Genomic DNA, 27804 nt, shown 5'->3' on the forward strand with positions numbered 1-27804 from the left:
AATAAATATTTTCTGAAAGAAACTGTACTCTTGAGATTGTGGCTACTTCCATTCAGTCTTGCTGTATCACTCCAAATGGTCACAGTTCTTAATCACAAGGATAACATTCAGAGTCATTTAAGCAGTGAAAAGGATTTATCAAGAGCTGTATATCAGATGACTTAGAAAACTATTAGAAAGGCTGGAGATCCAGGCTTAACGTCCGCCTAGGAACAGCCCCATAAGCGTGCTTCAGCAGCTGCTGCTTTGTGGGAAGAGCTGCTGTGCCTCTGCTACTGTAACTCCTGCCAAACAAAAGCTTGGAGCCTGACTTTGATATAATTGCCCCTTGTCTCAAAAGTTGCCTGACTCTGTTACTGTGCATTTGGCAAACAGAAGTTCTAGGTAGCTCCAAAGTCTTGTGTATGGATTTTCACAGCACAGCACAGTACAGTACAGTACAGTACAGCGCTGTTGTCTGTCAGGTGAGAATAGTGAGTTGGAGCTAGTGATGGAGGCAAACACCTGGAATCTCAGCACTGAGGAGGTGGAGGCGGCAAGAGAATCAGTTCAAGACCATCTTCATCTACGTAGTAAGTTTGAAGCCAGTCTAGACTATAAGAGATCTTGTCTCTAACCAACCACACCAACCAACCAACCAAAACCAAAATAATTTCAATGATTATAACACAGTCACACCAAATCACCACCGTCAATTTACACACAGTGCTGGGAATCAGATCCAGGGCTTCAAGAATGCCAGATACGCACTCTTACCAATGGAACTACATCCCCAGATGCCCCCCTCTCCAGGTTCTCATCCAGGTTCTCATGCAGTTCAGGCTGGATTCCAACTCCTAATGCTTTTCCTCTCTATCATGTACTCAGATTAGAGCATGCACTACCATGCCTGGCTCTCCAGCACACTTTGCCACTTCCCTTATTTGAACCTCTTAACAACAATATACATAAGAGAGAGAGAGAGAGAGAGAGAGAGAGAGAGAGAGAGAGAGAGAGAGAGAGAGAGAGATGGCTCAGCAGGTAAAGATGCTTGCTGCCAAGCCTGATGAACTGAATTCTATCCCAAGGACCCACATGGTGGAACAGAGATCCAATTCCTTCAAGTTGTCATCTGACCTTCACATGTCCTAGCAACCAACCAACCAACCAGTCAATAAAAGTTAAAAAGATGGTCAAGGTGAGTGTAGTATGGAATCCTATAATCCTAATAGGAGGCAAGCTACAGCAGAATTGCTATAAATTGGGAGACAGTCTAGGCTAAAAGGGAGATTCTGTATAAATAATAGACGTGTGGCTCTGCTATGTTTGAATGGAGTTTATAAGAAGGAAGGGTCATATATGTAGTAATAAATTGAGAACTTCATACAATGTGAACTTATGGCTGACTTAACATAGATACAAGTAGCTACATTTAAAGGCATTTATAGGCAAGTACACATGTATCAATTAGGATAGATACTTATTTCTTTTTGCTGTAGCTAAGAGTCTATAAGTCAAATACTATGGTAGCAACAAGCCACCCATTCTTAATAAAGGAAGCCAGGCATGTTAGAGAAATGGAAGAGGAGATAAATACAAAATGAGCCTGGAAAATGTGCTCAAAAGGAAATGCTCCAAAACCAAAACAAAACTTTGAGCTTAACTATTCTACCTCTTCAGGCAGGATTAAAATATACAGCCTTGGCTGGCCTTGAACTTGCCAGGATCCCCCTGCGTCTGCCTGTGCCTCCTCAGAGCTAGGATTATAGTATAAAACACAGAGCTGCTTATATGCATCAGTGTTCCATTCCTCCATCTGTCCTATCAGGGACAGATGATCAGGACTTCTTCACTCAAACTTCCCCTCTGCCCAGGACCCAGCCTTCAGAAACATTATACACTAGGATAGATGTGAACACTGACTAACTAGTTTGACAACTAGTTCGATAACTAGTAACTAGCACTTTGTTTCCGCCTCTAGAATTAGGCCATGCCTATAGAACTAGGATCATTACTGTGAGAGACAATGTTGAGTGGCATACTCCTGTAACCCCAGCACTGGGAGGCTGAGGTACAAGAATGAGTTCCAGGCCAGCCAGACTCTCTATACAACAAGGATCTGGGTCAAAAGAAGAAAAAGGGGAAAAAAAGTTTCTGAACAAAATGGCAGAAGCCAGGAGAGAAACATGGAAAACACACTGTCTCTTATAGTCTTCAGAAGGACCCATGTTCTTAGACCTTGGTCTGGGCTCTCCAGTTCCAGAACTGAGATCATACATCTCCATTGTTGAAGCACATTTTATAATATTTATATTACTCGAGCAAGTGAATACATACACTTAATACCTTTTTACTTTTTTGTCTCCCCAATAAGAATCTAAACCCATGAGTATCTATAGAGAGTTTTCATAGGAATTCTCGACATGTAGAATAACGTCTGGTACACTGTATCTCTGAATAGTCATTGATAACAGTAGCATTCATGAATACATATGGATGTACATATATATATATATATTATGTATGTATGTATGTATGTATGTATGTATGTACAGAGATAGAGTCCTTGACTTGGAATGGCTCAATTTTTTTTTTTACTTTACAATGATATAAAAGTGGCATATATTCAGGAGAAAATGCACTCTTTTTTTCTCTCCTAACCTATCTTCGGTAGTATTGGAGTGGAACCCATGGCCTCACCCGGGACTCAGTAAGTATTATAGCACTAGCTACATCCCCAGTCCAGAACTTTTGGAATGATCTTTATACTTAGTTATTTTACTTGTATGGGTGTTTTCCTCGCATGTCTGTCTGTGTGCCTGGTATCCATGGAGTCCAGAAGAGGATATCAAATTCCCTAGAACTGGAGTCATAGACAATTGTTAGCTACCATATGGGTGCTGGGAATTGAACCCACATGAATCGAATTAACTGCCAACTGTCTTAACAAGTTGTTTTAAACCTAGTGACTGGCAGTCAGTAACACACTGCCTTATGTTGCTGGACTGTGGCAGTAACTTGCAGCTCCCAGTCAGCCACGCTTTCACCAAGGGAAATGACAGATGGCTTTACACTTCTGTGTGGCCAGCATTTTCTTTGGACAAGTATGCAATAAATTACTTAAGCTATTCGCCACCATCACTAGTTAGACTTTGTGTTAGATGACTCTGTCCAACAATAGGCGAATTTAATTGTTCTGAGCAGGTTCGAGGTAGGTAAGGCTAAGCTATGCCACGGCTGTTCAGTAGATTAGGGCCAGTAAGTAAGTGCACCTCAAATTAATAGTATTCTTATTTATAATTGGTCTGTTGGGATATGACTCTTTCAAGTTAAAAAAAATAAAAGAAAGTCAAGGGACATCTGAACTTTGGAGGAAATGATCTTTTTTAAACGTGTTTTCATTTGAAAAAACTTACAAGAAAATGTTCTTAATTTACAAAGCAATAACTGAAAATTTTATCAATTTACAATAAAATATACAGTACCTTATACCGACTTTTGGGGTGTGGGCCCTGCTTCTGGTTTTCAGATGTTAGTAATAACAGAGTGCTTTAGGCTATAAATATGTATACGCATTAGATAGAAGAGTCCACCATCAGAATGCTCCTCTCCCCATTGCTGTTTGGGTGTGTTTTGTTTAAAGTTTGTTCTTTTCCTGTTTGAAGCAAGAGGTTAGTGGTCAGAAACCCATTCCCCAAGTGTATGTGGTGGCATGCATCTGCAATTTCAGCACTCCTGGGACTCAAGGGGGAGCGGTATGATTGTTCTGGGTCAACTACACAAAGAGACTTTACCACCACCACTACCACCACCGTCACCACCAAAAGAAAAAAAAACAAACAAACCCCGCCCCCATATCCTCTTTCTCTTACATCTGGGTGGTTGAATGTATGTCTTCGAAAATTATGAAAGAACCATTCCAATTTTATTTTTGTTCATGTAAATAAAAGTCACTTTCACAAGAACTCTTAGGGTTTTGATTTGGGTGTTTTGGTGTCTCCCTCCCTCCCCCCCGCCCTGTCATACTCAGTATTTCTCAACTGTCCTGACAGGTCGCTAAGATCTGGAGGGTAAGGAAGCAGGCCCCTTCTACAGACATGAAGGAAGTATAAGAGATAGGCGCTCAACTCAATGCTTTGGATGCTCTGCTGGCCAGAGGTACATTTTGGCTTCTTTCACAGGTAGACAAAGGATGGAATCCAGAAACATCAACGGAGTGAAGAGTCTTCCTTCAAATACCCACTTCTCACGTTCAGACATAACCAGGGAGCTAGGCTTGTGCTCCGACTTCGATTGGACTCCTCTCAGAACCTCGTCTCTAAAGTTTCAGCGCTCACAAGGCAGAGGCAGGAGGATGGAGAGTTTGAAGAAAACCGGGGCTACCTCAAGCCCAACGAGCCAAACAATAAAACTGGTCTCAGTTTCCCATGATAGGCACTGGCCACAACTTAAGAGTTTAAAGAAGAACGATGGACACATAAAAAAAAAAGGCTGAAATTTTAAAAGATTACTTCAAGTTTGAAAGTGTGGCTCGAGAGAACATGGGATGAAAAGACCACACTCCTGTGCTTGAGTAAGGGTACGGAATAGACTGGGTCAAGGTCGCAAGCACTTGAGTTTCTCTCAGTGGCTGCCTTTTTCTGGTGCTGTCAAGCCTAACAGATCAGCAGAACAAAAGGTCTTGTTCTGAATGGTGGTGAACCTATGCAAACACTCAGGTCTACGGTGGCTGTTCCCCAGGGCCATCTTGTTTTCAGGTTCATTTGAGTTCTTCTGTGTTAGAGCCCACCCTATGTTCTTGCATCACCAAGGGACCCTACTGCAAACCCAAGTCCAGTGTGACCTTGGGCATCCTTCAAATTCCGGGTGGTGCAGCTTCCCCGCTCTGCAGTGAGCAAGGCTCTTCTGGAGTTGCAGGTTCACCAAGAGGCCTTCCATGAAACCTCCCAAACCCCAAGTCCTCTCCCAACAAACAGCAGGACCAGGAGGAGAGCCTCCTGTTACACTCTTAACAGTTCCTGCCTCACGCGGGACGCGCTCCCGTACTGCCCCACGTTCGCGCAGGCTGGGGCACTCGGCCAAAGCAGGTTTGAGATGTCAGCCGCGTGGGCTGAGGATGCTCGGTGCCCGCCGCCGATGGGAGGCAGCGTGAGCCCGAGAGAGCCGAGAGCGATCACGGTGGCCGCGCTCGAGCGCAGCCTCCTCCCGCTCCCACAATGCACAGGGCGGCGGCGGCGGCTACACCGCGCGCCGCTGAGGAGACAGAGGAGGCTACCGAGACCAGGCCTCTGAGGAGGCGAAGCGGCTGAGGAAACTGAGGGAGACGGGGGGCTGAGGACGCGAGGCTGCTGAGGAGACCGCCACGGCTGTGTGTGCGGAGCAGGCGGCTGGGGAGACTGAGGCGGACGCGGCTGCTACCCCGAGCCCACGAGCACGCGCCTCGGGCTCACGCGGCCGGTGAACCCCGGAGGTGATGACTGTCAGGCTCCCGCCCGCCGCTAGCGCCTGACGCGCCCCGCCCCGCCGGGGCCCGCCCGCCAGCTTGGCCCGCCCTGCCCGGCCCGGCCCTTCCCCTGCTCCCCGCCCGCCGCCGTTTCACCCGCGCGGGCGGCCGCCACGCGAGCTGCGGCCTCCGCCCAGGCGGGGGGCGTCGGCGCTGGGCCCGCCATGGCCGCGTCCGAGCTCTACACCAAGGTAACGCGCGCCGCGGGGCCGTGCCCTGGGGAGGGGTCGCGCGCCCGGGACCGTGGTTGTAGGACCGGCGGGTTCCACGGGACTGCACCTCCCTACCCGGTTGCACCTCCCTACCCGGCTGCACCTCCCTGCCCTGCCTCCCGATCCCATTTCGGATGGGATGCTCTTGGGCAGATAGATGCTCGAGCTGCTCTCCCGGGACTCGTGCTTAAAATAACGTCCTGTGCGGGTATGCGCCAGGCAACCTCTCCAGGAGATTATTTCGGATTCTGCAGATCTAGCCAGTCCACTTTCACCTTTAGCTGCGGGGTTCTTGCCATTGGCCTGGGGTGCGGAGCCTTTGGGAAGATGCTGCCCGGAGATGGCGAGCTTATTCTTAGGCTCGTCGGTGGCTGGGAGTTTGCAACCTGCGCGTTATCCCCGAGAGCCTCGTTAGCTGTGTCCTCACCCTCTTTTCCGGCGAGCCTTTCCCTTTTGGTCTTCGTTTAGGGGAAGTAGCAGCCTTTTCAGTCGTAAACCGACGCCCATATTCTCAGGGTCTGGTAATCTCTGAATGGCGTATTTTTGGAGAGACTGTTCAGAAAATCTGCGTTTCAATAAGTGTTTTGCCAGCTAATGATTATTAAAATTATTTCTAATCCCACTCAACAGAATTGCCTTAACTTTTCTAGTTCACGTTTTCAAAATTTTACCAGAATCCATATCTTTCTGTCTCTCTCGATCTCGGCCTTTGTCTCTGGCACGGAGAGTGAATGTAGGGCCTCATGCATACTAGGTAAACCCTTTACCACTGAGCTATATATAGATAGCCCCGGCTTTCTGGGCTCTTCTTTTAGCAGTTTGGAATCATCCCTTGCACACGTGACACCAATAAGCCCAGAGCCCAAATTGCAACCTTGAGGAAAGAAATCTGGATGGGGCATCCAGATACCTGCATCTGGTCTAGACCTTTCCACCAACCGTGTGCCATTTGGCAAACTGCATAACCTCTCTGGTTCAGGTTTCTTACTTGTAAATAGAGTTAATTTTATGTGTCCTCTTGACCTTCCTTACAAGCTGTTGTGAGGATCAAATTTAATACTAGTTGTGAAAAAATTCTGTGACCTCTGACTTTTTTTTTTTAACAAATATGAGGTATATGATTAATTTCTTCCATCCATGAAATGAAGAGCTTGCATGAACCTGGGACTTTCTTTCTAGCCCTAGACTTAAGAAGTGTACAATTAGAACATTTCTCTAAAGCTAGTAATTTCTTTTGGCACAGCAAGTCTATAAGACTATCATTGGAAACTGACTAAAAGTTACCTTATTAACTTATATAGTACAGTTCTAAGTGTTTTGCAAGTACTAACTCATTTAATCATTGCAATTAATGTACGAAGTAGATACAAGTATCAATTACGTCCCTGTGAGGAGCTGTCACATTGTTACATTGTTCTGTCCTGTCTGGCCCCCTACCAGACCCCTGCCATCAGTCCATCTTGGACCTGCTAATTATAGGCTGATAAGCAAAAATTGGGTGGTAAGTAGCTGGACTTCTCTAGACCTGTTTTTCACCCCCACAAGATATTTTGTAGGGAAAATGGGGAAGGTGTTGTCTTTTTTTTTGGAGCTGAGGACCAAACCCAGAGCCTTGCGCTTGAGGTGTTGTTTTTAAATTATAAAGTTTTTCAGGTTCCATCACAGCCTTATGGGTAATAGAATTCATCTTATATAGTCTTCTTAGATACAGATTTAGTCACTGAAACAGGTTGGGACTTAAGGGGCTTTTTCCTAAATTCAGATATACCTCAGAATAGCCTTATTCTGTAGTTGTTTGTGGATTGATTTGTGAACGGGCCTTAGTTTAATGACAGGAGGGAATATTTATTGTCCTATATACCAAATACTCTGGTGTTTAGAGTTTCTAACAGTGGACAAATCATAGTCCTTTCCTCATAGGACTCACAGTCTGCTTATTATATATTCTTGACCCACTTTGAATCTCCAAGGGCATAAATAACCTGCTGTTACCTTAACAACAGGCAGGCATATGTGTTAGCAGGACATAGGTGATGTCTCTGGATATGGCAAATGTTGGAATGATTCTAGAGGACCGAGTAGTATTAGGAGAAGAAAGGAAACCATTAGAAGAAATGTCAGTATAGCCCAAGTATCTGTCCCTTGTAGACAATTGTAGAGAGGGAAGTAGTGGATAGATTACAAGGAAAACATGTTACTGACATGCCATAATTATGATATTCAGCATGTGATTAAATATGAAAAGTGCCCTTTTAAAAGTTGTCATCAGACCTTTGAGGCAGATTTTGATGTGTGATACAGATCAGCTCCTATTACAGTGAAGGGCATGGGACTGTTCAATTTATTTTCTTAAGTTAGAATGATAATGGTTTTGACATAGCAATTTAGCAGGGTTTTCATTTCTAGAAGTTTAAATATTTAAGAGCAATAACTTAATGCCTAGATATAATGTCTCTTAAGACTAACATTTTGGTTAAAGCATATTTGTTGATTTTTCCAGTAGGATTTTTTTTTAAATTACAGTACTATTGAGTTACTTTTTAAAAAAGATATAGCATATAATATTTGAGATTTATTTTTTCTTTTATTGGATTTTTTTAGTTTACATTTTAAATGTTATCCCCTTTCCCAGTTTCCCCACCAGAAACCCGCTATCCCATCCCCCTCACCTCCCCTGCCACCCCCACTACTGTGAGGGTGCTCCCTCACCCACCCACCTACTCCCTCCCACCTCGCTGCCCTAACATTCCTTTACATTGGGGCATTGAACCTTGACAGGACCAAGGGCCTCTCCTCCCATTGATATCTGACAAGGCCATCCTCTGCTACATATGCAGATGGAGCCATAGGTCCATCCCTATGTTTACTTGGAATGCAAGTTTAGTCCCTGGGAGTTCTCAGGGCTCTGGTTGGTTGGTATTGTTCTTCTTAAGGGGTTGCAAATTCCTTCAGCTATTTCAGTCCTTTCTCTAACTCCTCTATTGGGGACCCTGTTCTCAGTTCAATGATTGGCTGTGACCATCCGCCTCTGTATTTGTCAATCTCTGGCAGAGCCTCTCAGGAGACAGCTCTATCAGGCTCCTGTCAGCATGCTCTTCTTGGCATCCACAATATTGTCTGGGTTTGGTGTCTGTATATGGGATGGACTCCCCCAGGTTGGGCAGTCTCTGGATGGCCTTTCCTTCAGTCTCTGTTCCATACGTTATCTCCATATTTCTTCCCGTGAGTATTTTTGTTCCCCTTTCTAAGAAGGTCTGAAGCACTTTGGTCATCCTTCTTCTTGAGCTTCATGTGGTTTGTGAATTGTATCTTGGGTATTCCGAGCTTTTGGGCTAATATCCACTTATCAGTGAGTGCATACCATGTGTGTTTTTCTGTGATTGGGTTACATCACTCAAAATGATACTTTTAAGTTTCATCCATTTGCCTAAAAATTTCATGAAGTCATGTTTTTAATAGCTGAATAATATTCCATTGTGAAAATGTACCAGATTTTCTGTATCCATTCCTCTGTTGAAGGGCATCTGGGTTCTTTCCAGTTCTGGCTATTATAAATAAGACTGGTATGAACATAGTGGAGCATATGTCCTTGTTATATGTTGGAGCATCTTTTGGGTATATGCCCAGGAGTGGTATAGCTGGGTCCTCAGGTAGTACTATGTCCAATTTTCTGAGGAACCTCCAGACTGATTTCCAGAATGGTTATATCAGCTTGCAATACCACCAACAATGGAGGAATGTTCTTCTTTCTTTACATCCTCACCAGCATCTATTGTCACCTGAGATTTTGATCTTAGCCATTCTGACTGTTGAAATCTCAAGGTTGTTTTGATTTACATTTCCGTGATGACTAAGGATGTTAAACCAGATATACTGAAACTAATAGAAGAAAGAGTGGGGAAGAGCCTTGAACACATGGGCACAGGGGAAAATTTCCTGAACAGAACACCAGTGGCTTATGCTCTAAGATCAAGAATCGATGAATGGGACCTCATAAAATTGCAAAGCTTCTGTAAGGCAAAGGACATTGTTACTAGGACAAAATGGCAACCAACAGATTGGGAAAAGATCTTCACCAATCCTACATCCGATAGGGCTGATATCCAACATATACAAAGAACTCAAGAAGTTAGACTCCAAAAAGCCAAGTAACCCTATTAAAAATGGGGTACAGAGATAAACAAAGAATTCTCAGCTGAGGAATATGGAATGACTGAGAAGTACCTAAAGAAATGTTCAACATCCTTATTGAATTACTTTATACTATACACTTCACTAATACAGAATGCCTGACTTAGTAGTCTTAGTGTAATCACTGGGATGTGTGATTTAAGGTCTACCTAAAATCTCTGTAGAGATTTGCTAGTCTTGACAGTGGATGTCTATTTGGTAAGCTCATCTATTGCTGATTTTAATAACTTCAGAGGTGCAGCACTTATGGAACAAAGTTTTTCAATGCGACCTGGAAAGATCACCTGCAGCAACTTAATAAATTGCATATTAATAGTCCATACATATCATCGATAGTACATGGATGCTATAGAATGGACAAGGGTACCTAAATCAAATATGATTAAAATTCCCGGTGATACATGAAGATGCTAAGTATTGTTGGAAAGAAAAAAATCAGATGGAAACTCTAAAGCCATTAAATTTTTCCTAAGGGAAAACAGCTTTGTAGGGCAGTAGATTGCATATTTGCTGTTGTATTTGCCTTTTCCATGTTTTCTTATGTACCTACTGAAGCTATTTAATCTGGATAGACCTGAGTGCACGTGTGTGTGTGTGTGTGTGTGTGTGTGTGTGTGTGTGTGTGTGTGTGTGCACACGTGCATCTGTTTTCTGGTGTAGTTCAGTTTGATATTCAATAGCGTTGTCCCTCAAAACACCATTCCTGGAGATTCTGAAACTTTGTTGTTGAAATCCATTATCTGATCATGTGCTCTGATTTGGAGTTTGGCAAGCACATCCTTCAGTCATGCTCCCTCTATGCCTGTTTCCTTCTAATGTCCCTATGCTTGCCAGTGGCATTTTTCTTCTAGTTTTGAGAGTTAGGAACCTCAGCATCCTTTCTCTTGGATTTTATATTTTATTTCTTTACCAATTCTGATTTCATGTGACATCCAGCTGTTCAGATTCTGAACCATAGCTAGCATCTTCTTTTTTTCTATGTGTCAATGTCCTGGATACATTTCCATGTTGAATGTGTCTTACCACTATCATACCATTAGAAGCCTCTGAGATGCTGTTTGGCTTAGTTCCTGTTTGTTAAATAAATGAGCGAATGAATACTTAAACAGGAGGGTGTATGGACTGAAAATAATGACATGGATCAGATGTGCTGATGTACTCCTGCGATTCTAGCACTTGGAAGACAAAGGATTACTATAAATTCAATGATGGCTTGAGCTATATAACAAGACCTTATCCAAGAAAAATTCAAAAAGAAATTATAAGAAGGTGATTAAAGAAGTAAACACATAATAAGGCATATTGAAGAAAATGAATCATAGAAGAGTTGGGAGCCAGAGAGACCAAAAGGAAAGCTGTTTCAGAAAATGAAATGAGAATTGCAGAGGTCTGGTAGACTGAGGTAGTACAGAAAGACGGTGTTTACACAAGGGAATAAACTCGAGAGGCAAGGCTCTGTGAAGGATTAGATATATGAGGAAAAGAGGAGCTAGGATAAGGGCATGCTGAGCGCTCCATCTAGGAAACCCGGAAGCTCTTCCTAGAGACTGCAAATGGAAAATTACTCAGAATAATTCTCTGAATTGCTTGAGCAAAGTAAAGTGACTGTGAGTTGCTCTTGAAATTTGTCACTGTCCCTTAAATCATAAAAGTCCAGTGGCTCGAAGATTACAGAGGTGTTCTAACTCTAGTAAGACTTGTCACTCCTGGACCAGTTGTTCAAATCTTACCTTTTAAAATAAGGTGAAACTAGAAGAGCAATGAAGAGCACACACACACACACACACACACACACATGCACGCACACACACGCACACACGCACACACGTGCCCACGCATCCTGTCTCTCCAGGGTTTTCTTACTCAGAAGTCCAGACTGCTCTGGATTACCTGCCTAAACTGGCCTCAAACTCATAGGAATCCTTCTGCCCTCAGCCTCTTCCTAAATTTTTGAATTACACACATGAGCTATCATGCCCTGCTGTGACTTGTTTTTTGACAAATGTATACCAAAACTAGAAAATTTTCAGAATAGAATGATCAGGCCAGGAAAGAGGCTACACATTTAAGAGGAATAGAATTTGACAAATATAGTTGATCACAATAGAGTATTAAACATCAAGAATAGTAGGAGTTTGGCCAGCAAGACAGTTCAGTGGGTAAGTGTGCTTGCCACTGAGCTGACAACCTAAGCTCCCCAGGACCTATGTGGTAGAATAGAGAACTGAATCCCTCAGGTTGTGCATGGACCTCTATGTGCATTCTGTGGCATGTGCATATATGCACTCACACAAATAAATATAGTAGTAATTTTTTTAAAAAATTTAAAAAACATCTTAGTTTAGTAGCTGTTAGCTTATTAGAAGTTGAAATAAATGTGTATAATTTTAAGTGAATTCCTATTGTAAACATTAAGGTTTATATTTGTATAATGGAATACCTCAAGTTATGATATCAGCTTAGTTATAGTATATAAGTTAGAGCCTGGGTAATCCATACATGATAATTCTTTTTCTTTTTAACATTTATTTATTTTATGTCTATGAGTGCTCTATCTGCATGTACATCTGCATGCCAAGAGAGGACATTAGATCCTATTATAGATAGTTGTAAGCCACCATGTGGTTGCTGAGAATTGCGCTCAGAACCTCTGGAAGGGCAGACAATGCTTATAACTGCTGAGCCATTTCTAACACAATAAATTACCAAATGTTTCTTTGACAGAAACATTTTAAGCAGTTAACCAGTTAGAACTGATTTAAAGATTTACTTATTTATTTGATTTTGTGCGTGTGTGTGTGTGTGTGTGTGTGTGTGTGTGTGTGCACATGTGTGTCTGTGTTTGTGCACCTCTGCATGAATTTATGTGAACAGTGTATGCACAAGTATCCTTGGATGTTAGAGGGCGTTGGATTACCTGGAACTGGAGTTACTTGATTTAGGTGTTGGGAACTGAACCTAGGTCCTTTGCAAGAGCAATAAGAACTCTTAACCTCTGAGCCATTTCTTTAGCCCTATACAGTTCATTTAGTTGGAAGAAAGAGAAAACTTATCCAAAGCCAGAAAGGGACTTAATTGCTTGTGTGACCTGAAAGTTTAAGCAAGGCTTGACTGAAGGCTCAGGTGTATCTTTGAGACTGTGTTTCACTGGGTCTCATGTGCTGTCTGACATCGTTTTCATCCTTAGGACAACTGGTTTCAGAGTGAGTAGAGAGTAGCATCTGCAGATCACATGATTGTACAGCTCTGGGCCTGGAGGAAGAAAGCCTGATAGAGAAGTTCTTGCCCTTTCTTGAAGTCATGTGCCCTTTCCTTTCACAATACCCTACCAGCAGTGTGGGAGGAGTACCAGGAGTGATCAAGTTTATGCTTGCCTGGAGGCTTGACAGAGAGCAGGCATTATTATTGATAGTCTCACTCTGACCTTATGGGATGGCTGAAAGCCATTTCCCATCAGAAGGAATAGTGCTGGGTAGGCAAAATGAACAATCATCCCCAATCAATGTCGTTTCTGAGTACATCACCAAAAATGATGGTGATCTTTGAGTGAAGTGAAAATGTTTTTTTTTACCTAACCTAGATGGTACTAGATATATTACCCTAGAGATCATCTTGAAGTTTAAAAATAGAGCTATGGAAAAATCTACACAAGCGAAATTAGTGATAATATATCAGAAACTGACAGCATGAAGCATACTTTTATCCAGTCTTTGTGAAGACATTGTGAGTTGTATGTTGCTTTTCATGCTATTTTTCTGCTGTATTTCCTCAGCATTTTATATTTTCTCTTACTTTCTTTATGTCCTTGCTTGCACACATTATTCTCCCTCCTCATTTTCACCAGTAACACATTTGCACAATTTCTCCCTCTTTCTTTTAATGAATTAATTTATTTTTATGTACATTGGTGTTTTGCCTGCACATGTGTCTCTGTGAGGGTTTTGGATCTCCTAGAATAAGAGTTACAGACAGTTGTGAGCTGCCATTGGTTTCTAGGAATTGAACCCAAGTCCTCTGGAAGAGCAGTCAGTGTTCTTAACCACTGAGCCGTCTACCCAGTCCTCCCCCTTTCTTTTGAAACAAAGCCTTATGTAATCCAGATTGCCCTCAAATTTATTATATAGCAAAGGGTGACCCAGGCTTGTAGTTTAGCCACTTGACAAGCTGAGGCAGTTTAAGTCATGCTGGGCAAACTGTCATAAAGTAAAGCACATTGAAAAAAGTGGAGATAAAGCTCAAGGTCCAGGTGTTTGCTACCATGTGTGAAGCCCTAAGCTCAATTTCTAGCACTGATCTCCCCCTCCCCTGAAAAGAATAAAAGATACATTGTAGCCCTAGAACTGGGGAGGGAGAGGCAAGTGGAACTTTGTGAGTTAAAAGCCAGCCTGATTTAGAGAGTTCTCTGTCTCAAAAAAGACGACAACAATAACAGCAACAACAAGAAGGAGGAGGAGGAGGAGGAGGAAAGAAAAAGAAAAAGGGGGAAAGATATACTGTAGATAATTTAGAATATTCAAAGGATGAAAGTTAAATACCACTAAGATTACCACAGTCAACATTTTTTTGTGTGTATGATGCTAAAAATCAGATATAAGGCCTTCACTGAGTTATACTCATTGCAATTAACAACAATTTTAAAACTATCTTAATAATTTTTTAATGATTTTTAAAAATATGTATTATAATTTTTATATTATAAATATTTATTGAAAAACTTTAATGTGTACTCCAACATCTGAAAGTACCATGATTTTTATACTGCAAGTCCTTTTCACTGTTGGAAGTAAGTTGCTACAAAAGGCAGCTTTGTCCATAAATCTTTGCTTGTGAGTCAGTTTTAGACAGTTTCAGAATCCAAGTCTCCTTGGTGAGAATTGGATTTATATATGGGGTAGGACATTCACATTCATTGTTAAAAATAGCACCTTACATATATATTACCTCAAGGATAGGGTGACTAGATGTCCCACTTCTGGAAGATGATTTCAATACCCATATTTTATTTTGAGAAATTCTCCTCAGTGAAAATATGGACTTATTTAAGTATTTAATCTTCTGGAAACTTAAAGTACTTACTTTCTTTTAAAATAAAAACAAAAACAAAAACAGAACCTCACTCTGTAGTCCTGGCTGGCTTGAAACTTGCTATTTTAAACCAGGCTGTTCTCAAACTCAAAGAGATTCTCCTTGCCTTTGAATGCTGGGATTAAAGGTGCGCACCACCAGGCCCAGCTTACTTTCTTTTTAGTGCCATTAAAAAATAATTCTTCCTCTCCACATTTTCCTCCTTAATCTTTGAAGAATTTTGGCAAGAGAGAAAAATTGAGTTAGAATTTTAAGAGAGAGAGAAAATGTAGCTTCTGTGTTGAATGTAAATCATCAATTTTAACTTGAAAACTACCTGATATTATGTTGTCATTTTGTTGTAGAGAAAATGTCTTCCTCATTATAACAAACTGTAACATTGTCTGAAGTAGTAAAAGGATAGGATTGCTTTTAGTTGTGTCAGACCTTAGGTTTCTTCAGCATTAACTGGCTGTTATACAGAAACGTGGAATGCAGTATGCCAGATGAAACAAGCAGCATCCTAACGCTAATACTCAGGTCTTGGTACTGCCTGAGGCCTTCTGGTCATTCCTTGTGTGGGACTAAGGATTTGTATCAATTCAATGGTAAAGGAAAATTGAAGGTGAGAAACTGAGTTGGAGCCTTAGTATCCTTGAAGTTTCTTTTCTTCATGTACTATGATCTTGTTGTTGTTGTTGTTGTTGTTGTTGTTGTTGTTCTTCTTCTTCTTCTTCTTCTTCTTCTTCTTCTTCTTCTTCTTCTTCTTCTTCTTCTTCTTCTTCTTCTTCTTCTTCTTCTTCTGGGGGTTTTTCATTTTGTTTTATTCTATTAAAAATGTCAGGGCTGGAGAGATGGCTCAGAGGTTAACAGCACTGACTGCTCTTCCAGAGGTCCTGAGTTCAATTCTCAGCAACCACATGGTGGCTCACAACTATCTGTAACAGGATCTGATGCCCTCTTCTGGTGTGTCTGAAGACAGCGACAGTGTACTCACATCAATAAAATAAATCTTTTTTTTTTTTTTGAATGATTTGGACAAATGCATGGCTCTGGCAAAATAGTTATTCTATACTAATTACTGTTTACTTGTTGTGGTCCAGATAGCCTTTTTAAAAAGTTCTTTGCGGGGTTGGGGATTTAGCTCAGTGGTAGAGCGCTTGCCTAGGAAGCACAAGGCTCTGGGTTCAGTCCCCAGCTCCAAAAAAAAGAACCAAAAAAAAAAAAAAAAAAAAGACTTTAAAAAGTTCTTTGCTACGCTTGGTTACAGAAAGCCTGCAATGTCATTCTCTTAGGATGTTTAACAGGATTGTAAATTCAAGGCCCACCTGGGCTCTAGAATGAATTTAAGGCTAGTCCAGGCTGCATTAACTGAGGCTGTTTCTCAAAATCAAAAAAATGTAAAAGGGTGCACTGAGTATCAGGGCGTGGTGGGCTTATGGTGTTACTCCCAACACTCTGGAGGCCAAGACAAGAGGATTGTCACAAGATGGAGACCAATTTGGGCTACATAGTAAATTCTGGTCCAGCCTGGGCTCTAAGAATGAGAGATTGTCTAGAGTGGGTGGAGGAGAAGGAACAAAGATGTGGGAATGCAGGTCAGTGGTAGAGTACATTCAACAAATGCAAACTTGTTTTTCATTCTCTCTTACCCACCTTTCCCAACTGCTATCTGCTCTCAGATGGACTGGTGTTAGTTCTATATGTGTGAGAGAATATGCTTTATTTATCTGGCTTATTTATAAGCAAACTTTGTTTTTATTTACCAGTAGATTTTGGTGGTTTTGCCTGGGACTCACTGTGTAGATGGGGCTGGGCCTGAACTTGTGTCAGCCAGTCCTGCTGCCTCTGCCTCTACCTTCCATGAGTGGGAGTAAAGGTTTGCTTTACCATACTTGGCTTACCTAAAACAGTGAATTTTTAAAAAGGAAAATTCCACTGTCCTGTTAGAGTTTCCAAGCAACTCAAATTTGTCAGTGTTCCTCAAAAGCCAGACAGTCTAGCTTTGGTGAGCGTTTTCTTCCTTGACTTTGACTCATCTCTTTTCCCTGAAAGAGTGGCACTGTATCATAGCAACTAAGGCATGGACACACCCAAGACTAGATCCTGGTTTTGCTATCTTCCTCCTTCAATTTCTTCTTTCTTTTTTAATTAACTTTTTATATGTTTGAGTGTTTTGCCTGCATGTATGTCTGTATACTATGTCTATTCTTGGTGCCCATAGGGGTCAGAAGAGAGTACTAGTTGTATACAACTATGAGCTGCCACGTGAGTGTTGGGATTACCCAGGGTCCTTTGCAAATGACAGCTAGTACTCTTAAACAGCTGAGACATCTCTCCAGCCCTGCTGTCCTCCCCCCCTTTTTTTTTTGCTATAACTTTTTATGTTACTTACCCTTTAAACCAGTTACTTACCCTTTCTATACTTCAGTTTTCTCATATTTGTACGTTTGTGTTTATGTGTGTATTTATGTCTGTCTGTATGTGTGCATGTGTATGTGTATATATAGAGAACAGCCTTGGGAATGTTGTTCCTTGGGAGCTGCCCACTTTATTTTTTGAGCCAGGGTCTCACTGACCTGAAACTCAGCAGTTAGGCTTGGCTGACAGAGCAGCAGGCCTTATGGACCCACCTATCTCCACCTACCCAGCATTAGGACTATTAACACGTGTGCCACAGTGCCAACATTTTAGATTCATTCATTCATTCATTCATTTTTTTTTAAATGTGTGTCAGTATACCACATATATGCCTGGTGCCTGTGGAGATCAGAAGAGGGTGTTGGGTCCTCTGGAACTGGAGGCAGATGGTTGTAAGCTGCCATATGGGTGCTGGATTCTGGTGATTGAACTCAGACCATCCCACTGTAGCCCAGACTAATCTTGAAGTTTAGGAATCTTCCTGTCTCACCGTCCAAATGCTAGGACTGTAGGTGTGAAGCATAATGCCTGCTGCCTGGATAGCCTTAATATTTCACTTCATTATGTGAGTATGTGAGGAGACCTGGCACATGGTAGTGACCTAGTAATTCTTTTTCTATTTTTAATGACAACTAGGAAAACTGCTTTCTTTATATTAAAGGATAATTGAGAAATATCTATTACTTCTGCTATTAATAGGTATGAAATAGTAAAGGAAATCACTTTACTATTACTTTTTACTATCACTTTACTATTTACTATTGCAAGATTACTTTGGAATACATTCTCTTAAAATATATTTAAGGGCTCAGTATAGCTCAGTTGGCAGAGTGCTTGCCTGGTATGCATGGAGCCAGTGGTTTGATCCCAGTCCTTCATAAACCCAGAGTGGTTTATGAATCCTTAAATTCACAATATCAGACCTGTTGGGGAGGGGCAGCACAAGAAGATCAAAAGTTCAAGATTATTCTCACCTGTATAGGAGAGATATATATATATATATATTCCATATTTTAAAGTAGTAAAAATATAATAAATATTTAATGTAGATCAGGAAAATGCTTCAAACTCAAGGTGGTCCTGCTCCAGCCTCCCGAGTACCAGGATTATAGTTGTGAGTCACTACGCCTGATTTTCCAAATGTTTTTAATGGTTTCACAGTGTTATGATACAGATATAACTTAACCTATGTTAAGTACTTGTAATGTTTTGAAGTTCCCCCATGAACTGAAGGGGACCAAAAGCTTTCTTATGTTCCCGTAGAAAGAATTTCAGCTGTGGTTTTCACTGAGGTTGGCTGGTTGTCCCATTTTCTGTAGTAAGTGATAACAATGATATAGAAACTGGGTAATGGTGAGATCAGCATCAAGGAAACTCACATACTTAGAGCTCAGAATATAAGCTACAGGGTCTCACCTTCCCAGGAATAAATTCTTAAACACTGGTACGCCTTTGTGAACTCTGTCAGTCATGCCAGCTGACTGGAAGGAGATTCTGATGATGGAGAGGATCAGCAGCTGCAGAGACCAGACGGAGTCAGAGTCTAACTGAGTAGATGAAGGATCCTTGCCAGTGTTTGGCAAGCCATGTTGCAGGGTGAAGTAACGAGTGTATTATGTACCTTCCACAGCGACTATCCCTGGCTAAACCAACCACCTAGGATCCTCACAGCACTGCATCAGTCCTTAGTACAGGATGGCCTGGCTCAGCTGTTGCCTTTCAGTTTGGAGAGGTGACTGGGTAAAGGGGAGAACAATACAGCAGAGAAGAAAGGTAGTGTAGATGATAATCTTTGAATCAATAGTGAGATAAGGTGATCTCTGAAAAGGAGTCTAATAGATAATGTATTTCAACGAGTCCCCTGGTTTTCAAATGTAATTAGTTTCTCATAACAAGTTTCAACTGAAATGTATACAGGAAACTGGCCAGAGGTCTTAAAAGACCCAGTCTTTCAAAAGATGTCCATTTCTGTTGGATGAGATGTGATCTCTCTAGAATCGATGTTTCCTATGGGAACCAGACAGATCAGTGGAGGAGCAAAAGTTGCTGTGGTGCTTACCACCTGCAGAGCCATCCAGGTCTGGCTGGTCTTTCCGAGCTGGGCCCCAACTAGGCTGTGTCTAAAAAGCATCTAGGACAGCAGTGGGGGCTGACACAGGAGGATCACAGGTTTGAGGCTAGAGGTAGCTATACAGTGATGTTGGAAGAGCCTAGGGTACAGGATATGACACTGTCTCAACAGCAACAGGACTGAGCACAAAACATGCGGTGGAACTTAACTGGTTGGGTTGAGATTGGGATTCTCATCTGACTTCATGAAAAATATAATCCCAGTGTTTGAGAAACTGAAGCAGGATGATTGCTGCAGTTTGAGGTGAGAATGGGCTCCTGAGTATATAAAAAATACCCACAAAAACCACGTTTATATGTGTGATGGGAATAGGTGTCTGTTTAACTATAAAACTCATTCATTTAAAAGAAAAAATTAAAGTTAAAAGATAAATATAAAACCAAACTACATAAACCAGGTGTGATGAGGCATACCTATAATCCCAGACTCAGGAAGTGGATCAGAAGGCGATTCCAAACACACACACACACACACACACACACACACACACACACACACACACACACACACACACACACACTCACACACACACACACACACACACACTCACACTCACACACACACTCACACACACACACACACTCATACACACACACTCATACACACACACTCACACTCATACACACACACACTCACACACACACACACACAAAGAAAAAACCCCACAAGACACAATTGTGATTGAGTGGTTTTGTATATTAATCTTAGCTTCAGTAATTTCCTTTTTAAGGTTAAACAACGCTTTCTTGTCTTCTGGTCAGATGTGATGACTTATGCCTGTCTACCATTCTAGCTACTTAGGAGCCTGAGTCAGAAATATCACCTCAGCCCAGGAATTTGAGGCCAGTTTGGGTTACATAGTGGGGTGCCTTTCAAAACAAAAACCTCATGTGTTCTTGACTTGCTTAGATATTGACTTTTTTTTAAGTCTGAATGTGTGTAGTTGAGTTTATTCAGAATGTGGTCTGAATATCAAGACTTGCCAAGAGCCCTGGAACTGCTTCTGTGAGCATTCACTGTTATCCGTGAGCGCCCCAAGTAGCTGCTATCCTTTGGACTTCAGGAGCAGTGACATCAGATGCAGCTGGCACTTAACTCCAGGGAGACAAAAAACATAATTAATGGGATAACTGCCTCATTAAGAGATTTAGAACCTTTTTCTCTGTGTGTCTTCTCCCCCTCTCCAAGAGACCAGAGAGAAAGAATGGTGGAGATTGTTCGCTTGAGACCGTGCTAAGCTATTGATTTGTCTGAAGGCCTATCTAATGTTCTGATTTCCACATGAGTCATTCAGGCTCTGCTGGGATTTTCTTACTTCCTCTGCTGACTGCTCTCTGCTGCTACTGACAGTTTTCCAGAAATCACTGTGTGACTTTGACTTGTCAGACTCTAAATATGCCCCACTTTATCACTTCATAGAGGTCTTATTTATTGGTTTTAAATACAGTTGACTTAACAAACAAATGTTTGTGTGTGTAAGTAGGTGACAAATACCAGGCCAGGATGAGAGAACAAGAGGACCAGTCTTTTCCCACTGCTGTTTTCCTCAGCTATGTGCCGTCAGCTGACTCTGCCATATAGAGTTTGTCGTCATAAGAGGTTTTGTTTGTTTTCTATTAATGTAATTGTCAACATGAAGATACTACTTTTGAGAAAATTGGAAGAGTTTTTATTGGGATTTGTGTTTCTGTGTATACTTTGATATAGGCTCTCCATCTGTAGCCCAGCCTAGCCTACTCCTACATGGAGTAGCCCAGGCTGGTCTCGAACTCAACAATACTTCTATTTTCACCTCCTGTGAGTATTGGGATTTCAGGCATGAGCGCCTGTATTCAACTTAGAAAAGTATTCTACTTTTATTTTAAATGATGAGAGAATAAAATAAAAGTAATGTATAACATATAGTTTCCAGAATTTGACACGCATGTTTGTGTGTGTGTGTGTGTGTGTGTGTGTGTGTGTGTGTGTGTGAGAGAGAGAGAGAGAGAGAGAGAGAGAGAGAGAGAGAGAGGAAAATATGCTCTGAAGCTAAATTTCTAGGAACAGAAAAATAAAAATCTAGAGAAAAATTACCAGTGTTAGTAGTTAGCTTTCTGTTTCTGTAATAGAACATTTGTTATAATCAGCTTTTTTAAAAAGTTGGGTTTTTTGTTGTGGTGGTGGTAGTTTGTGTGTTTGGCTGGTTTGGTTTGGTTTTTGGCTGACAGTTGTAGAGGCTTCAGTCCATGCTTAGCTATCCTGGTGGTTTTGGCCTTGGGCATGGCAGCACATCATGGCAGGAACGTGTAGCAGAGGTGCTGCTCACCTCACGACATCTGGGAAGCAAGTGAGAGAGGAAGGGGATTGTCTCCAGAAGGACACAATCCAGTATCCAGCATTCTATAGCCCCCTCCTTTTCAATGTTCTACCACTTCCCAGTAGCTAGTACTGAGAACATAGCCTTAGCACATGAACCTCTGGAGGACATTCCAGACCCAAGTCATAGAATTAACCAAACCCGGTCTCTTCTTCTATTCTGCATACTACAGTGTTCTGAGCTGTGTGGCAGTAAGAATTACAATCACAAGCACTCTATACTTGTCTAAAGGTGACTTGCCTGAGTCAAGCACCTTCACCTGCCGAGCAGTCTCATCAGCCCCAGAGTCCCAGCTCTTTTCTAAAAAGTATTTATTTTTATTTGATGTGTCTGAATATTTTGCTTGCACGTATGTATGTTCACCATGTGCATGCAGTACCCATGGGGCCAGAAGAGGATATTGGATCTTCCAGATCCAGAACCGCAGACAGTTGTGAGCTGCTCTGTGGATGGGTGCTTGTAACTGAACCCAGGGCCTCTGGAAGAGCTGCAAGTGCTCTTAACCCCTGAGCCATCTCTGTAGCCCCAGAATCTAGGTTCTTAGTTACATCATTAGACTGAGAGAACCTTCTCTAGACTTCTTGTTAAATATAAAAATAAATTCTTGGTCATATAAGATACTTAAGCTTTTAAGATTCTTGTAGAAAAAAAAACCCATTTCTGTCTTAAACAAAATCGAACAGTTTGGGTGGGGATGTAACTCAGTTTTAGAGCTCATGCCTAGAAGGCCCAAGAAGCTCTGAGTTTGATTTTGTGCATAGCAGTGAAACAGAATATCGGGGCTTTGATGTGAATAAGACTACGCGTATTCAGGTGTATGGTAAATATCCGGAGGTGAAAGATGAACTCTAGTTACACTCTGAACATCTCAAACATTACTAATATAAAATAATCCAGCCTTGATTCGTAACTTCTAGCTACTCTGGCTATATCCAGAGCCTTCCCATCATACATAGCTTTTTAAAGAGTTAATTTCCTCAGGCCTAGAAACCTGAACATGACAGAGGCAAGAACTGAAGTTTCAGTAATATGGGAAAAGTGGGTATGAGTAAGAGTGAGTGGGCAGAAGACTTCAATTAAAGCATGAGTGAGAGGTGCTCCAGGCTTCCAGCCAGGGCTGGCCCTAGGACACCCAAGTTTACAGCAGCTGCAGGTTTTTAAGTGTCAGCAGGGGAAGAAGAAAGCAAGATCCTAACATGTTAAAGGAGGAACAGCAGAGCAGCCACTGAACGCTTACAAGCGTTAGAACTTTGTGGCTCACCTCTTTGGAAGGGTTGGAGGGAAGCTGTGGCCTCTACTTACACAGTCCTACTAAAATGTAGGTCACCTGTCAGTCATATTACTTGGAATTTTGTTATTTGTCGAGTAAAATTTAAAGTGCAGACAGACAAGGAAGAGAGCTGAGGTAAAAAAAATTGAGAAGAACATAGTAAAAAATTTAAGGTTATTAGATGAACATGGTACTATTTGCTCTCTAATTTTATCGTTTGCTGAAATGGAAAGACAATGTCTTGTTCACACCTGTATAAAGTTACTCATGAATATTCTCAACAGATAGGTCATCTCAGCAGACTGTTCATTAATGAGAACCTTTGGGCAGTTAAGGAGGCAGGAGTAGAAGCGCTGTTATACTTGTCAACCAGTTTGTACAACTGACAAGGATAATGGTTACAGATAATGCACAGATAAGTCAGGGAACATTAGTGTAAAACCCATTTTGGCACACCAACTCATACATTCTCCAGAAAAATATATGTGACATATGACCTGTCTGTCCTCTGATGTCTCCTAACCTTTTTTTACAGATTTATTTTACATTTTAGATTATGTGTGTATACATATTACTATGTGCCTATGAGTACAGTTGCCTGCAGAGGCCAGAAGAGGGCATCTGATCCTCTGAAGCTGTAATTACAGGCTGCTTTGGGTGGAAGCTGGGCTGTGGTCCTCAGCAAGGGCAAAACATGTTCTTAACCTCTGACCTCTAATCTTTTATTGTTGAGATAAAAGCTCATACCAGAAAGAGCCAATTCTATGAAACATAAGTAAAGGTGGTTTTCTTGAGAAAGGCCAGTCCTCCTCCCAAGCCCCATATTTACTTTCTTGTTCGTTTGTATTTCTTTTTGAGCTAGGTTCTCACTATATAGCCCCAGTTGGCCTGAAACTCACTTTGTAGAACAGGCTGGCTCCAAACTTAAAGAGATCTGCCTACATTTGCCTTCTGAGTGTTAGAAGTAAAGGCATGGCTGCCACATTTATTTCTAAACTTGAGTACCTACTTCTCCCACATACTACTTGAGGGGATCTGTTCTCATGTGAGTCCTCCACAAAGGCTCTGTTGTAAGCACATGCTGTCTTTTTTTTTTTTTAATAAATCTTTTTTTTAATTTATTCATTTATTTTATATAATTACACTGTAGCTGTCTTCAGATACACCAGAAGAGGGCATCAGATCTCTTTACAGATGGTTGTGAGCCACCATGTGGTTGCTGGGAATTGAACTCAGGACCTCTGGAAGAGTAGTCGGGTGCTCTTAACTGCTGAGCCATCTCTCCAGCCCCACATGCTGTCTTTAGAGAGCTTGCTGGTGGTCAGGAGGCTATCTATCCGTGGCCTCAGTGTGGTCCCTGCTCCTCTTGGATAGTGAAGCAACAGTGGCGAAACTGCAGTGCTGTTGCTCTCCATAACATTGCCTTATTTCCCTCCGCCTGTCCTTCCCTTCTCTTCCTTTTTTCCTTCTGTTTTTGAAGAATTTTCTTAAGTGATTTTTTTGAAGAAAATAATATGCAAAACGTTTTGTTTTCAACTAGAGAAGACTTGTTTTTTGAATTTATCAATGTGTCCAGTTCCTTAAAAAATGTGAAGGAAATAAAGATAATGATTTTGAAAGATAATATTTGAGCTGTGGTCTGAATAAAAAAGATAAAGCGTAGTTGTCAAGGAATGAAAGTTGAGACAACATCTTCATTTGTTTATACTTTTTAAAAGGATTTCTTTCTTTATTTCTTCACTTCATTCCTTCATTTCTATGTGTATGTCTGTGCCTGTCTGAATTTCCATACACCACTTGTATGTAGTTGCCTCTAGAGTCAGAGGGCCAGGCACTCCTGCATCCAGTACTGATTTTACCATCCCATTTGGACCAAACCTCTTTGACTTTTGCCAGGCAAGTGCTCTACCACTGAGCTAAATCCCCAACCCCCCCTCTTTGACTTTTAAAACATATTTTTTCCACCAATGAGAAAGAGAGTATGACAGTGTGACAGTTGTTTGCCATGATGTCCTTTGAAAGTGACCAAGCAGAGGCCTGGACCTGGCAAGTAGGTAGCAGAAGATGCCTTTTCCTTCCTCATTCTGTCACCCTGTCCCTACCCCCACCCAACCTTCACTTAGTAGTTTTTTTTTAATAGAGATTGGCTCCTAAGGGGCTCTCAAAAACTGTATTCTAAATTCAAATTTGATTTAGAAATAAGTAGAAAAAACATAGAAGATAAATGTAACTTAAGCAGCTCATAAAATAAACAGTTTTCTGTGAGAAGTTTTTGTTTTCTTTCAAGAGATTGTTGCCATGTGACTCAGGCTGGCCTTGAACTCAAAGTCCACTTGTCTCAGCCCACTGGGTGTTTGAATTAAAGGTGTTGGCTCCCATGCTTACCTTCCATGGTAACATGGATTCATCATTACTTGTTTATGGTGACAACTAATGGTAATTTTATGTGGTTGTCTGATGCCAGGCTCCTTCTGCCAAAAGAGTGTGAGTAAGTGAATGAGTGAGTATCTAAAATTATTCAGAAGAAACATGTACAGCTAATATCCATACAATAAATGACTTAATGCATCTAAAGAAGAGAATTGCAAAGGCTATGATGAATTGCGTTTTTCTTTTTATCTCAGTAACACTGGTCAGTACTACCAGTAAGATTTTCTAAGCAGAGACATTGTTATCCTGGGGGCCAGTATCACATGGTTTCCTCACAGTCCTCATGCAGATATCAACTGACTTAAACAGGCTCATGTGACACAAAACTTCAACTCTCTAGGAGTCCAATTGTCCCCTTAATTCCAGAAGCACTTTCTATTTAATGTTGTTCAAATCCAATTTGACATCAGGTTTATCACCTGACATCTGTTTTTCACATTTGGTTTCTTTCTAAAGATTTCATTTTCTGTCATTCGCAGATTATTAACATAGAAGAAATTACTTAAACTTTTAAAAGCTTCTGTATCAGTTGAGGGTTGATTGGAAATGAATACCATTTTTTCCTTCATCTTTATTAAATTGGGTATTTCTTATACATTTCAATTTTTATTCCCTTTCCTGGTTTCCAGGCCAACATTCCCCTAGCCCCTCCCCTTCTACATGGGTGTTCCCCTCCCCATCCTTCCCCCATTACCACCCTCCCCGCAACAGTCACGTTCACTGGGGGTTCAGTCTTGGCAGGACCAAGGGCTTCCCCTTCAACTGGTACCCTTACTAAGCTATTCATTGCTACCTATGCAGTTGGAGCCCAGGGTCAGTCCATGTATAGTCTTTGGGTAGTGGCTTAGTCCCTGGAAGCTCTGGTTGGTTGGCATTGTTGTACATATGGGGTCTCGAGCCCCTTCAAGCTCTTCCAGTTCTTTCTCTGATTCCTTCAACGGGGGTCCCGTTCTCAGTTCAGTGGTTTGCTGCTGGCATTCACCTATGTATTTGCTGTATTCTGGCTGTGTCTCTCAGGAGAGATCTACATCAGGTTCCTGTCAGCCTGCACTTCTTTGCTTCATCCATCTTATCTAGTTTGGTGGCTGTATATGTATGGGCCACATGTGGGGCAGGCTCTGAATGGGTGTTCCTTCTGCCTCTGTTCTAAACTTTGCCTCCCTATCCCCTCCTAAGGGTATTCTTGTTCCCCCTTTTAAAGAAGGAGTGAAGCATTTGCATTTTGGTCATCCTTCTTGAGTTTCATGTGTTCTGTGCATCTAGGGTAATTCAAGCATTTGGGCTAATATCCACTTATCAATGAGTACCATTTGTAGTTACCTAGGTACTAAATATCTATGAAGAGTAGTTCAGCAACTATTTAGCACTGCCTTTTATTTTTTAAGAGTAAAGAGTTTCAATTTTATTTTTTTCTGCCTTTAAACACACACACACGAAGTTGCTGAGTCTGTCTAGTGTTGTTTGTGTATATATAATTTCTGGGCTAAACATTCAACAACAGTGGTTTGCCTTTGTTTTTAATGATGACCTAGAAGAACAGAGATTTCAGTTTAAAGGACAATACTGGCTGAGCCTGGTGGCACACTCTTTTAATCCCAGCACTGCAGAGGCAGGTGGATATTTGTGAGTTTGAGACCAGCCTTGTCTACATAGTGAGTTCTAGCACAGCTAGAGTCACAAAAAGAAACTGTCTGGAATAGCAATGACAAAAGACAGTGCTGAAATAAGGAAGTATTTAGAGTACAGTGGGTTGTTTCAGTCGTCTAGATCCATGGCAGGTTGAAAGGTCACTGGAACCTAGAAGTTTCAGATGAATCTGGGCAACAGTGAAATGCCACCTCAAAAATAGTTACTATTATGGTAATAATAAGTGCTATTGTTAATTTATTTTAAAACATTGAGGGGAATAGCTGAAATTTTTGTTCTGTCTCCCAAATTTGTTTGTTTCTTAATTTAGGCCCATAATGTATACTTCTATATTCTTTGGTCTTTAGTAGCTCATATAATGATCACCTTGGAGTATTTGGATCTGCAGAGGTCTGTACAGACAAAACCAGAAGTCAGGGTAAAGTTAGTAGTATTAAGTGTCTGTTTCATGTCCATCCTCCACTCCCCCAGTTTTCAATTTGGTAATAAAAGAACCACAAAGGTAAACATATTTCCCCCTGAATAGCTACTCCACTCTCTCTGTCGGAATAGACATAGACTTACATTTTTATTTTCTTGAGGTGGGAATGAGGAAGTTGC

At 41.5% G+C, this 27804-nt stretch overlaps 1 protein-coding gene across 1 annotated transcript in view; it reads left to right on the forward strand.

Annotated features, from left to right (window-relative positions):
• Positions 1 to 5557: 5557 nt before the first annotated feature.
• Positions 5558 to 27804, forward strand: part of Myo5a (myosin VA) — a 162196-nt gene continuing 139949 nt past the window's right edge. Inside the window, exon 1 of the mRNA XM_032911256.1 lies at positions 5558 to 5673. Coding sequence (XP_032767147.1) covers positions 5647 to 5673 — 27 coding nt within the window. The 5' untranslated portion in view covers positions 5558 to 5646. The remainder of the gene's footprint in view (positions 5674 to 27804) is intronic.

The sequence above is a fragment of the Rattus rattus genome, chromosome 8, assembly GCF_011064425.1.
Source record: "Rattus rattus isolate New Zealand chromosome 8, Rrattus_CSIRO_v1, whole genome shotgun sequence".
Lineage (NCBI taxonomy): Eukaryota > Metazoa > Chordata > Mammalia > Rodentia > Muridae > Rattus > Rattus rattus.